We start from the raw sequence: 13,267 nt of genomic DNA on the forward strand, positions 1-13,267 counted from the left end.
ACATACTATGTGGGTTCCAATCTTAATTCTGCTATTTAACTGTGTGAACTTGAGCAAGTTACTGAACTTTGTGCCTAGGTTTCCACTTCGCCAAAATGGGGACAATAACAGTACTTACCTCATAGGGTTGGTATGAGTATTAAACGAGCTGTTATATGGAAAGGTCTTAGAATGTGTATGGCACACAGTAGGTATTCTGTTTGCTACCACTTTAACTGCAGGCGTAACTGAACTATTAAAGTACTGAACTTTAATTTTAATAATCAAACTATTCATTAACTGTTATGAGAAGTTTTACAGTTCTATTTCATCCAACCATACACATATTCAATGACTTCAAATTTACTTTGTCAAAACAAAACCTTATTAGCAAAGTTACCTTGATTCAAATAAATCACTGTTTTCCTCTGGACAGACAGTAGATGTTATAAGATAACCATTATTCAACTTACTGGATAGGTAAGGACAACATTTTCTAAGGAGACATCAAGTGGAAACAGATCCCACAGGAATCTATGTGGTAGAATGCATGCGATATTTGGGTTCATAAGTATGAAGCTAAGACCTTACACTTTAAGAGTGTGAAGCGCCTTCTCATTCATATTTCCTCACCTGAGGAGCCTGACCAGTCTTATGTGATGGCTTAAATGAGGATATACCAGATTTGAAGATGGCAGAAAGTTAACAAATCAAGATTGAAAACATCCTAGACTTTAGAATATGGAAAAAGTCTTATTCTGAGCAGTTTCAGTGAGAACTAGGACCACATAATGGAAGTTTCAAGAAAAAAGAAATAAGCTTAATCTAAAGAGACTTCAAGGGCAATTAGTAATATTCAATAATAAAGGGTATAAGTCCTAAGGAAATCTGTATTAAGGACACACGATATAGCGGAAACACACGGGTCGAAACTGAGGACAAACAGACACCAATTCTTCCAATCCACAATTTAGGTGACAAAGAAGATATTACAACATCAACTGGGCTTCTATTTCCTTATCTGTAAAATGAGAAGACTGGACCTGATCCTGGTTAAGGTCCCTTCTAGCTCTAGGTTTCTGTGATTTGAAAAGCTAGATAAAGAGCTAACAAAGTTTATAAGCGTTCATTTCATTCCCTCCCCAACCTGTCCTGTGACCTACTCCTCTACACTGCGTTACTTCTCTATTTCTTTTCTGTCTTTGGTAGGCGACTTTCCAGGTGCCTCCCGAAAGACCCCTCTGATGAGAAGTAGGAGACTGGCGCGGAGAAATTCAGTATTGACTCTTGGCTCACCCGGTAGCTTACTCTGGGTTCCCCAACCTCATCTGTGTGCAAGCTGCAATCCTCCAAGGAAACCCATCTCTCAGGCACTGGCGGTTAACTTTCCTGAAACATCTTCCCGCAGACGAAAAGGTGTTTCAGAGACGCCGGGGACTGGGGGCAGCAACAGGGCTGGAGTGTTGGAACTTTAGCTAAGGCCCACCCTGAACCGTCTCACCTCCGGCGTCCCGCCTCTGGTTGGCTCCGCACGGGACACAGGACAGCGCGGAGATATCGAAGTACTGGCTGTGGCCGCACGACTCCGGCTGCAGGAATGGAAAGGAGAAGGTCTGGGCACGTGAGACTCGAGGAAAGACCCACAGGAGGAATACATTCACGGCCGCCGCGGATAAGACAGACCAAGCCGCCATGGCCATCCTGGCCCCACCGCCGCCCGTCACCATGGTGCAGACGCCGGCCGCCGCGCAGCCTCTGGCGCCCCATCAGTCGCTGCGGCGAATCTGTAGAGCCGATTGGACAACTCCACCTGGGGTTCCGGAAGTGTCTGCGTCGCTGCCTGGTTGCTAGGTGAGCAAAGCCGCGGAAGCTGGCTGGTCTGGGAAAGGGTGGGTTAGGGAGGTAAGCCAACCCTGTAGGCTGGCGGGTGCAACTAGCTGTTTAAAATGTGTTTCAAACTCTGAGACGCGACGCATTACCGGGATGTGATATCAGTTTAGGGGGTCGGAAAAGAGAACACCACAGCAAAGACAGTATCTGATTGTATCACACAAGTTACGAGTAAGTTGTTTCATTACGCTTTTGAATGATGTTTACGTCAGAATATATTCAGATCAGGCCATTTTCGCGTTAAAGGAGTCATTCCAACAATGTATTTGTCAAAATACGTTTGTCAAAAAAGTAGAAAAAAGCCCGCTGATTTGAAATCTGCAATGCTAGAAGACTAGCTTAAACACTCAAAAAAGATCTTTCCTGGCAGATCTTTTCTTTGGGTTTCTAGTTTCCTTGTTGTGGATAAAGGAAATCATGCATATATAATGAGATTGTCTTTTGTGAATAATGAAGGAAGCTACTTTTTAACCAAATTTACGCATATATTAATGCTGCCTTTCAAAGCAAGCACCCTTGCAGGCTGTTATCTTCAAAACATTTTAGAATTACCTTTAGAGCCAGTTTATAGATCTTAAAAGAAAATTTTATGCTTTAATATTTAAATCTCACTTCTGTTTTTTTTTTTTACTGTTTTATTTTGTTCTCACACCTTCACTCTCCCAATATAATTACCCAGCATAATTTTTAGCCACCTTATTATTCATCAGTAATAGCTTGAAACAACTTTTGGCTTTCTCAAAAAATTTTTTCGTAATAAAAATGATTTGTCACTATTAAGGAAAATACATACGTGCGCGCGCACACACACACACACACACACACACTTCTTAATGCATATGGAAAATGCATCTAAGTTAAATTAGATGGCTTAGTATACTAGAGGCCTAGTATTTCTCATGTGGCCTTCCCAGCATTCACTCAAGTCACTAATATCTATGATACAGGACACAGGAGAAATAGGTTCTGAAAACTCTTCCTTAAAGATGAATTCTAAAAAGTGTTTTTGAGTAACTATGCATTGTTGCAGTGTCTAGTTGGTAGTGAAAATCACGAATAAGATTTAAAAAAATACATGTGACTATACAAATGTTAATGGGTACTCAGAAAGGGTATGGTCAGAATTATTGAGATTAATCTGCAAAAGCTTTGTATGGGTGATTTTTAATTCTAGTCTTCTTTAATTAAGTGCATACTGTTATATGCTCTGTGGAAGGGATATTTGCTCATTGCCTACTATGTAATTAAAGCAATAAAAGAGCTCCCTTTCATGATGGTTTTCCTTGTGTCCCACACCATGTACTATACTAAGTTCTTGGCAGCATTCATCTTAATTCTTCATTACAGTCCTTTGAGGGAATTGTATCCTTTTTTTATCCTTTAACCAAAAAAAAAAAAAAAAGGAGAAGAAGAAGAAGAACAACAACAACACCTTGAGGATGAAGAAAGTTACATTTTAGGAAGTGGTGGGACTAGAATTTATCTCCATCTGGCCAACTCCACAACCTGCTATCTTTTCAATTTATTAAGTGGCTTCTTTGTAGAATAGACAGAGAAAGATTCTGGCATTCCACATGTAGGACAAACCTATTGCCTTTAGTTAACAAGATGATGCTGACATTGTATACCACAGACAGTGAAACTATGATTGTCTAAGACCTTTGGGCACTTTACCTGACAAAACTGCTCCAAAGAGCTAAATAAAACGCTTAGTTGTAGTGAAAGGATTCAAAATACAGTTAGGTTTGCCATAACTGTAGATACTGTGGGTTCATCTGTATAAACTGCTTACAAGGATAGCAGAAAGAATGTTAGCTAAAACTGTTAAGAGTAAATTGACACTGTATCATGAGGGATATTTTTGCTGCAAGTAAATAGATCAGGTAGTTTAAGCCAGTTCACAATGGCTTAAACAGAAACAAACATGAGAAGTCTAGATATAGGTGGTCACTGGTCTTCATTCAATGATGTCAGACAGTCATCGCTGTAGTTTTCTTGGCTTTTCCCTCTTAGTTGCAGTGTGCTTCCCTTACACCAGATATCAACATTCAGATTTAAGACAGGAAGAAGAAAATGAGCTGAACCAGAGATATTTCCACTGTTTCTTTAAAAAAATGAAAGCAAATGCTTTCTCTGTGTCATGTATTATGCTAAACCTCTTACATGCATTATTTCAATCTTTTTAAAGCCCTATGAATAGACAGTGCATTTATCAGGCTCAAAGACATACCCAGTATCACCCAGCTAAAATCTGAGAGAATTATCCTTAGAAGTGGATGGACTAGGAGAACATGGTTTAATGTCAGCTTATGGAGTGTACCAAAAACCATGAGAGGATGCGTTCAAAGAGTATACAAATGCTTATTGAACACCTACAGTGAGATAGATACTGCGCCATGTCTTACCTACATTAACAAAATTAGGGCAATGGAAGAAGGGAGAGGCAGGAGAGGATGAATGGAAGAGCTGTATAGGAGGAATAATCACGAGAATGTTATGACTTGGACAAAGAAACAAAAGAGAAGAAACAAAAACAAGGATCACTCAGTTTCTGACCTTGGTGACTAGGTGGATTGTGACAGTATAGGAAGATAGGAAATGTCTGGGAACAGATAAAAGCTTCTTATTGAATACAGAAAAAAATTAAAGGTAGAAATTAAAGGTATAGGAATTGGGGCACCTGGGTAGCTCAGTTGGTTGAGTGTCTGCCTTTGGCTCGGGTCATGATCCCAGGGTTCTGGGATCAAGTCCCTCAGCGGGCTCCCTGCATGGGAGGGAGTCGCTTCTCCCTCTCCCTCTGCCCTTCCCCACCCCTGCTCGTTCTCTCTGTCACTCACTCTCTCTCTGTCTCTCAAATAAATGAATAAAATCTTTAAAAAAAGTTATAGGAATTACCTGTTTGTGGGAGTTGAGACCATATAATAATTTAAATAATTGATATTAATTGCTTGTTTTCATGTGTCAGGCACTGCAGTATCTCATTTAACAAGATTGGGATCATTATAATCACTTCTACTTTACAGATGAGAAAACCAAGACTTAGAAAGCAATATATGACTTCTTAAGGTCATGCTCAGATCATGATTCTAACTCTGGTAGTTTGATACCAGAGCGCAAACTTTTGACCCTGATTCTTTACTGCTGCTCTTGAATCCCTGGCTGTGCTTTCCTGGGCATGAATAAAGAAAAGGGAAAGGCAAGTAAGCCCATGAGGGGGATTAATTAATTAAAATGTTACAAAGAATGTGATAAAAAAAATGCAAAGTGCAGAAATGGAGGTTGTGGTCAGAAAAGGGAATTAGTGAGATCAAGATCTTACGGTCAGGGCACTTTGTGTGGTAAGCCCTGCTCTCTTTCCCAATCTTCAGACTCTTGGTGTTACTCTAGTTCCTACTAGAACTGCTGCATCACATTCAATATGTTCTATGCTGAACTTGGCTTCCATGATGGAACATTCTCCCAGTTTTTCTCCAGGTTATTTCTAGAATAAATTTTCTGGTTATTCCTGCTCTTTGCCCTTTGTTGGCTCAGCTTCCTTTACCTAACTATTATATGAAGAATCCCTGAAGGCTCAGTCCTATGTCTCTTCACATACTTTGGTTTCCCTGTGGATGATGTCAACCATGTCCTTGACATCATTGACCACTTTTTGCAGATGACTCACGTATTTATTTATATCCAAGCCAAGTATCTTTCCTGAGCTCTGAACAGAACTTCCACTGCTTGCTCAAAAACTCCATTTGGGTGGAATGAAGCATCTTTAATTCAAGGTGTCCAAAAATAACCCATGAACTCCATCTCTCCCCCACCTCCAACCTTGTCTTCTTCCAGTGTTTTATATTTCAGTTAATGGCAACATCATCCCACCTATAATACAGACCAAAAATCTAAGAGTCGCTTTTGATGCTTTTCTTCATCTTCCCATTTCAGTCTAAACTTCTTGATTTTTTTATCTTCTAAATAGCTCTTGAATTAATTGCCCAAATATCTCTTGAATTCTTTTACTTTTCTTAACTTCTACATCACTATCATCCTAAAGTGCTACCTTCACCCATATGAATTACAGCAATGACCTATTTTAAACCTTAATTTTTCAATGTTATCAATTATTTTGCTTTTTTATTTAGGTATAATTGATATATAACATTATATTAGTTTCCAGTGTACAACATGATTCAGTATTTGTATATATTGAGAAATGATCATAACAGTAAGTCTAGTTAACATCCATCACCATATAGTCACAAAATTTTTTTCTTGTAATGAGAACTTTTAAGATCTACTCTTAGCAACTTGCAAATATGCAATACAGTTTTATTAACTATAGTCACCATGCTGTGACTTAATTATTCTAGTTTATACTTTTTCACTTTCTTCACCCATTTCACCTACTCTCTACCCCCCACGTCTGAAAACCACCAATCTGTTCTCAGTATCTATGTTTGGGGCTTTTGGGGTCATTATTTATTTATTTATTTATTTTTTAAAAGATTTTATTTATTTATTCGACAGAGATAGAGACAGCCAGCAAGAGAGGGAACACAAGCAGGAGGAGTGGGAGAGGAAGAAGCAGGCTCACAGCAGAGGAGCCCGATGTGGGGCTCGATCCCACAACGCCAGGATCACGCCCTGAGCCGAAGGCAGACGCTTAACCGCTGTGCCACCCAGGCGCCCCTAGGTCATTTTTTAGATAGATTCCACGAGTGAGATCATATAGTATTTGTCTTTCTCTGTCAGACTTAACTTTACTTAGCATAATGCCTCAAGGTCCATCCATATTGTTGCAAATGGCAAGATTGTATTCTTTTTTATGATTGAATAATATTCTTATATATGTATGTATAATCACATTTTCTTTATTCATTCATCCATCATTGGGCACTTAGGTTGTTTCCAATGTTTCCATATCTTGGTTACTGTAATGTTACAATGAGTGTGAGGGTGCATATATCTTTTTGAGTTACTGTTTCCATCTTCTTCAGATAAATACCCAGAAGTAGAATTGCTGGATCATATAATAGTTCTCTTTTTAATTTTTAGAGAAACCTTCATAGAGGGTTCCATGATGGCTGTACCAATTTAAATTCTCACCAACAGCACACAGAGGTTTCCTTTTCTCTACATCCTCACCAAAATTTGTTTCCTTTTTTATAATAACCAGTCTAACAGGTGTGAGGTAATATTTCACTGTTTTTTTTTCTTTAGATTTTATCCATTTATTTGACAGAGAGAGTGAGAGAGAAAATAAGCTGGGGGAGTGGCAGGCAGAGGGAGAGGGAGAAGCAGACTCCCACTGAGCAGGGAGCCTGACATGGGGCTCGATCCTAGGACCCTGAAATCATGACCTGAGCTGAAGGCAGATGCTTAACTGACCCAGGCCCGCCTCAGGCATCTATGTTCTTAAGCACTGTTATGTGGCCTCTAAAGGACATAAACCAAGAATGAAAAGACAATGCAATCTATTAAACTGGAAGAGGAAAGTGGAGTGATGTTCAAGAGAGATCTCAAGTTATGTGTACTGCATATTCTCTTCTTTCTTGGTTTACTTCCTTCTTTGGATAGAGTAAATACTTCATCAGCTTCCTGATAAAATATGTATAAGATGTAAATTTTTGAGACCTGCATATCTGCAAATATCTTTATTCTTCCTTCACAGTTACTTAATAGTTTACTTGGGTATGAAGTTCTAGTTTGGAAAAATCCCCTCAGAACTTTGGAGGCACTGCTTCCTTTTCTTTTGGTTTCTAACATCGCTGTTGAAAAATCTGCCATTTTGATTCTTAGTATTTTGTGTTTAAATTTGTTTTTACCTTCTGGAAGTCTTGAGGATGTTCCTCTGTCCTCATTTTTCTTAATTTTACAGTGATGTGTCTTGGGGTATTTCATTGTATTTTTTTAAAAGGATTTTATTTATTTGAGAGAGAGAGAGCAATTGCGAGAGAGAAAGCACGTGCATGAGTTGGGGGCAGAGGGGGAGGATCTCAAGCAGACTCCAGTGTGGGGCTCTGTCTCACAAACCTGAGATCATGACCTGAGCTGAAACCAAGAGTCAGACTCGACTGAGCCACCCAGGCGCCCCAGGGGAATTTCATTGTCTTTTTTTGTGTTGAACACTTGTTGGATTTTAATTGTTCCTCTGAATATCTTTCATTTTTTCCTATTCTCTCTTTCTGGATACCCTATTTTCAGATATTGGACCTCCTAGACTGTTTCTCTAATTTTCTTATATTATTTTTTCCATTTTATTTTGTTTTGCTCTGCTTTCTGGAAAATTTTCAAACATTCCCTTGAATTTTTCATTTCCACTATATTAATTCAATTTCTAAGAGCTCTTTTTTATTTTCTGACTATATCTCATTTATAACATTCTGGTATTCTTTCATGAATGCAATATTTTATTTCTTTGAGTATATTAAATGATAGTGTTTCAAAGTTTTCTTCTGTCTGCACAATCTCTGTTTTTTCAAAGTTATGTTTTGTATGAGAGCATTTACTCATAAATCTGGTGACCCTTTGTTATTTATGTGTATTATATTATGTGTATTATATCTATGTATATGTATGTTTATATATGTAATGTATGCATATTAGACTGGGGCACACTAAAAAGCTAATAGGAAGCTCTACAAGGACAGTTGGGAATCACTTTTGGCTAAGATCAAGGGAAGGACAAGTGGGGCTTCTTCACTGGGCTACAATGTGTAGGGTGATTTGCCTGGGCTGTTTCTTTGGGCATTCACCCATGTCAGTATTTTTTCTTTCTTGTCTCTTGTTGTGCTGATCAGATTCTCCAGAAAGAACCTTCTTCCTGGAGAATTTAAGCCTGGCTGCCCAGTTTAGTGGGGAAAGAGGGTGTGAGTTTCATAATTCAGTTTCATCATTAACATACTATCCTTCTTTTATATAATAGAACCCTTGATCTCATTTGTACCCATTGTCCCCCAGTCATACTCTTTCCAGAGAATAAACTTTCAGTCTTCTGCTGTAGTGGGGGATAGAGAGGTTTCTTGGTACTGGAAAGAAGGAGTCTTAAGTGAGGGTCTTTAGGGCTTTACAAATTAATGTTCAACCAACTGTTTTCACCTCCTTCCCCAACAGAAGATATTGAGGACTTCTAAGGCTTTTAGGACTTATTTATATCAGGTTGCTTCTTAGCTTTTCTGTCAATTTAGGAGTCAGCCCTCCTGGATTCACAAAAGACCTATCCATCTGTTTCCTGCTCAAAAAGTTTTATCGTTGTTGCCTTCTACTCTAGTATCTGCATTCGTGTCAGTTTTTGCTTCTTTCAAAAGTTCCTTTTCTATTATTTTATTAGGATTTCTGGAAGGAGTGGAAGTAAATACCTGTGTTCAAACTGTCACCTTAAACTGGAAATAAAAAAAACCTGTTAACCTGTCCTCATACACATACTCTTGCCACCTTCTAATCCATTCTCCATACCTCAGCTGCAGTAATCTTTTGAAATGCAAGTCTAGTATGTCACCTCTCTGCTTAAATTGTTTTTTTCCAGGGGGAAGCTCAAAGTCTTGAGCATGAACCCCAACTCCCAGCAGGGTCTGACTTCTTCCTGTATCCTTTCATTGTCCTGTGCACTCCTGTGCATTCTACCTGCATTGGTCTTCTTTCAGCTCTCTAAATGCTGCTAAGCCTGTGTACCTCTTTGCATGGACCACCCCTCTTTCCTCCCCCTCCCTGGAAATTTCCATTTACTTCATTAACTCTCCCCTTTCCCTCCAGCTCATCTGCCACTTCTTTAAGAAACTCCTCCTGCCTTTTGTAATCAGGCCAGGCCCTTCTGTGAAATACTCTCACGGCATCATGTATTTCCCTTTTATAGCTCTTGTCCCTGCTGTAAATTTACATTTAGTTGAATAATTCTTTTGCTAGTTTTCCTGTCCTCTCCTGTATGACAAGATTTATGAGAGTAAGGATCATGTCCAATTTTGTTCCCCATTGTCTCCTTAGTACTTGGAGTTGTGCATAATACATTTAATACACATTTGTTGCAGTGGAAAAACGTGCTACATTCCTTCATTCTCTAGTTTATTATCATCTTCTAAACTCTAAGGGGATCTCAATGCTGTCTCCTCTCATTTCATCCCTGGGAAGGGGGCAGAGGACCAATGTGGATTAAGCCTGGAGTAGGCTCTAGCCAGTCATAAGAGACAGAATTTTTTTGTGTCCACAAAATTTTTGTGTTACATGCACCAGTAACCAGTCTCAGGGGAGGACTCCAAACATTTCTGCCCGTTGCATCTTGGTTTTGGAGTCACCAAGGGAAATAAAATGTAGTCAAACACTGGATGGACCACACTTTACTTACATAGGGAAGGGATAGAGCAGGATCAGTTTCAATCGTGGTGTCAGTCCCTCATGGCCAATGGGTCTCTCCTGGCCACTGACACAAGGCAAATGGCCTATGTGCCACACCCCTCTCATGCTGCAGTGGAAGCAACCTGGCCTCTCTCCTCAGGGGACAGATATAACAGTGGGTTAACCAAGTGACACATAATGTACATACTTGAAACACAGACAAGAGTAGTTAGTGAGCCCAAAACAAGGAAGGATAACCCTACAGAAGGTGACAGGCCAGGAGCAGTCTGTGTGGGGTCTTTAACTCTTGGCAAAGAAGTGTTCCAGACCCAAAGCTCATTCTTATGCAGCTGAGAGGGGGCTGAAAGACTACATGCAGGATACTGCCTCCTCCAACACAAAGTCTTCTAGATTTTATTTTATTATTTTATATCATATCATATATCATATCATATCATATCATATATTATATTTTTGGCTTTCTCCTTACATTCTGTCTTTGAAATTATAAGCACTGTATCATTTAGTCCTCAAAAATGGCCCTGAATGGTGATTACTGTTATCTTCACCCTACAAATGGACAAGTTTAAGGATAAGGAAATTGTTCACAGTCATGAAGTGGCAGAGCTGGGATTTAAACTTGGATCTGCCTGATTCAAGAGCCCAGTCTTAATCTCCATGCTCTATATGCCCTCCTGTGTGTGATGGCATGTGCCCTGTCTCTTCTGCTATAGTATAAGCTTCTTGAGGAAAGGGGACTGTGAGTTCTTCACCCCAGTCTTTCAGGAGCCTTGGCAAGGTGCTTTACACACAGTCTGTGCTCAATAAATGCCAGTTGAATTGAACGGAAGTCAAAGTGTGCAAGAGGAATAAAGGTCTTTGCAGTTGAGAAAATCAAGGAATCTTTAAGACCAAGTGACGAAAGGCTGTTCTTGTAGTTGTTGAAGAGCTTGGAAGGGCTGCTAAAAACTGATAGCAAAATCATTCAGGAGGGTAGGGGGTGATGTAGATGTAAAAAGCTTGGAGAGGCTAGATGCCCAGGCAGAGCCATGGAATGCTCATGGCTCAGTGTTGTTACCATATTTTAGGATATAGTCTTCTGTTTTGTTGTTCCAGAAACTTACTTTTCTTTCTGTTCTCTAAAATGATTAGGTTTCCATGTTGACATACTAAAGGTTCAAGAAACTATCCAATAACCAGAATGCCATGTAATTAAACCCAATTACCTCAACTGGAATTTTCTGGTTTTGACTGTAATGGTATTATCTGAGAAAGGCAGAAGGCAGACTAGAAAAGACAGGCATTCACTATAGTGTCCTGTTTGTGGAGAAAAGTATGTGTGTGTAGAAGGGAATAGTCATCCCCAAAGAGTAAAAGAGGCTGACAATACCTAAGCTTGTCCAAAAGAGAGAGTCTGACCTAGCACACTTGTTCAGATTAGCTTTATAGTAAGCACTCAATAAATGATAGCTATTATTTTTGTTAACACAGGTGAGAATGCTTCCAAGTACCGTTTAACTGAGAACCACTTTTTGAGATTAGGTACCTCCTCATTCCATTTCCATGTTTAGCAAACAACCCTCTGAGCATTTAATTTCATATGGAGAGCATATACAGGCCAGGAAAAGTGCTGGTCAGCCAGAGTTGATCTCAGGTCCACTTTACCAGTGTTTCTTCTTGTGAATTAATATTGACAATATTGACATTCTGGAGTGTTGGTTCTGTGTGCTTGTTTAAAGGGAGTCTGCCTCAAAGGACAGAATCCTCCCCCTGTGGCCTCTGGGGGCAAATGACCAGGGTTCAATTCTTGGCTTTACCTTGCACTATCTCTGTAGCTTTGAGCAAGCTGTGCAATCCTTTATGTTCCAGTTTCCCTTATCTGTAAAATAGGAAAAATAATAGTACCTACTTCTGAAAGTGGTTGTAAGAATACAATGAGATAATGCACAGGGCTTGCCACATAGTAAGCCCTCTATAAATTTTAGCTTTTGAGGTCAGGTTCCCCTAGGACCAAACTGGACTATGAGAAATAATCAAGATAAATGCTATCTACTCAGTGAGCCTAGCTTTCCAAAGTGCTATCCTTTGCTTGTATATGGATCACCTTGACATTTGAAACAAGCCACTAATACTTGCCTAGTCTCGGGTTTTACATATGTTAACTCATTTAATATTTATGGCAACCCCATGGGGTAGAGGCTATTATCCCCATTTTACAGATGAGGAAACTGAGGCATGGCGAGGCTAAATAATTTGCTCAAGTGAGTAAATGGTGGCTCTCATTCCGTGAACTACCTTTTATTCACTTGTTAGACTATCTCTTCTTTCTCACAATCCTATCAGAGAGATTGAAGACTCATTTTTTTCATCTCCAACTTGTAAAGATATAGTTTCTGCTTTCTTAGTGAGCTTTGACTCCACTCACAAATACATCATGTAGTTATAAAATTGGTGGGCTGCACAAGCTGCACAAACCAATATCCACATCACCTATTACGTGGCCGGCATCACAGAACATCCCTGTTCTCTAATTGTGCTTTTCACTTACCATTTTTTCAAGTTTGGTCTATCTGCTCTCATGTTTCAAAAAATTAGAAAGTAGAAACAACAAACGTAAAAAATTGCTCCATAAAATTATTAGTATCTATAGGCATGCATTTATTAAGCCCCCTGTGTGTTAGCATCGTACCTGCCGAACATCTAAGGCAGTAAAACTAACATTTTTGTGTCCTTTTAGTAAAGAGCCTTTCAGAAGATGCTTACATTACACAATAACCGCAGAGGTGAAGAGAGAAAGAAATCGTCAGCTTTTCTCTGTTTTTGCATCTCTTTCCTTAACTCCTGGAAATCTCGAACGTTTGTCCAACGTACCTCAGCAATTATTTATTGAAGCTTCTCATTACCACAACGAATTGGCCCCGAACTTTGTCTAGGAATCTCTCCTCTCTTTGGCGGAGGCTCCCGGATTGGCTGGAATCTGAACATGCGCAGAAGCTCAGCAAACCCAGGGCGGGATGGTGCACTCGCGGGCACCGCCTCTCTTCCCCTGACAACGGGAAGCGGGTGAGCGTCAAGACGCCTGCGC

The 13,267-nt window shown here is 39.7% G+C and overlaps 1 protein-coding gene across 3 annotated transcripts in view; it reads right to left on the reverse strand.

The window, feature by feature from the left end:
• Positions 1 to 13,154, reverse strand: part of TMEM67 (transmembrane protein 67) — a 56,018-nt gene extending 42,864 nt beyond the window's left edge. For 2 of the 3 annotated variants that reach the window (XM_087864730.1, XM_045805956.2), the window contains exon 1: positions 1,481 to 1,737. In XM_087864730.1, coding sequence (XP_087720856.1) covers positions 1,481 to 1,706 — 226 coding nt within the window. In that variant the 5' untranslated portion in view covers positions 1,707 to 1,737. Of the gene's footprint in view, positions 1 to 1,480; positions 1,738 to 13,053 lie in introns of those variants that run through there. The other variant, XM_087864731.1, reaches the window with a different exon arrangement.
• Positions 13,155 to 13,267: the final 113 nt, after the last annotated feature.

Source organism: Ursus americanus, chromosome 9 (assembly GCF_024610735.1).
Source record: "Ursus americanus isolate L20-20 chromosome 9, mUrsAme1.1.p, whole genome shotgun sequence".
Taxonomy (NCBI): Eukaryota; Metazoa; Chordata; class Mammalia; order Carnivora; family Ursidae; genus Ursus; species Ursus americanus.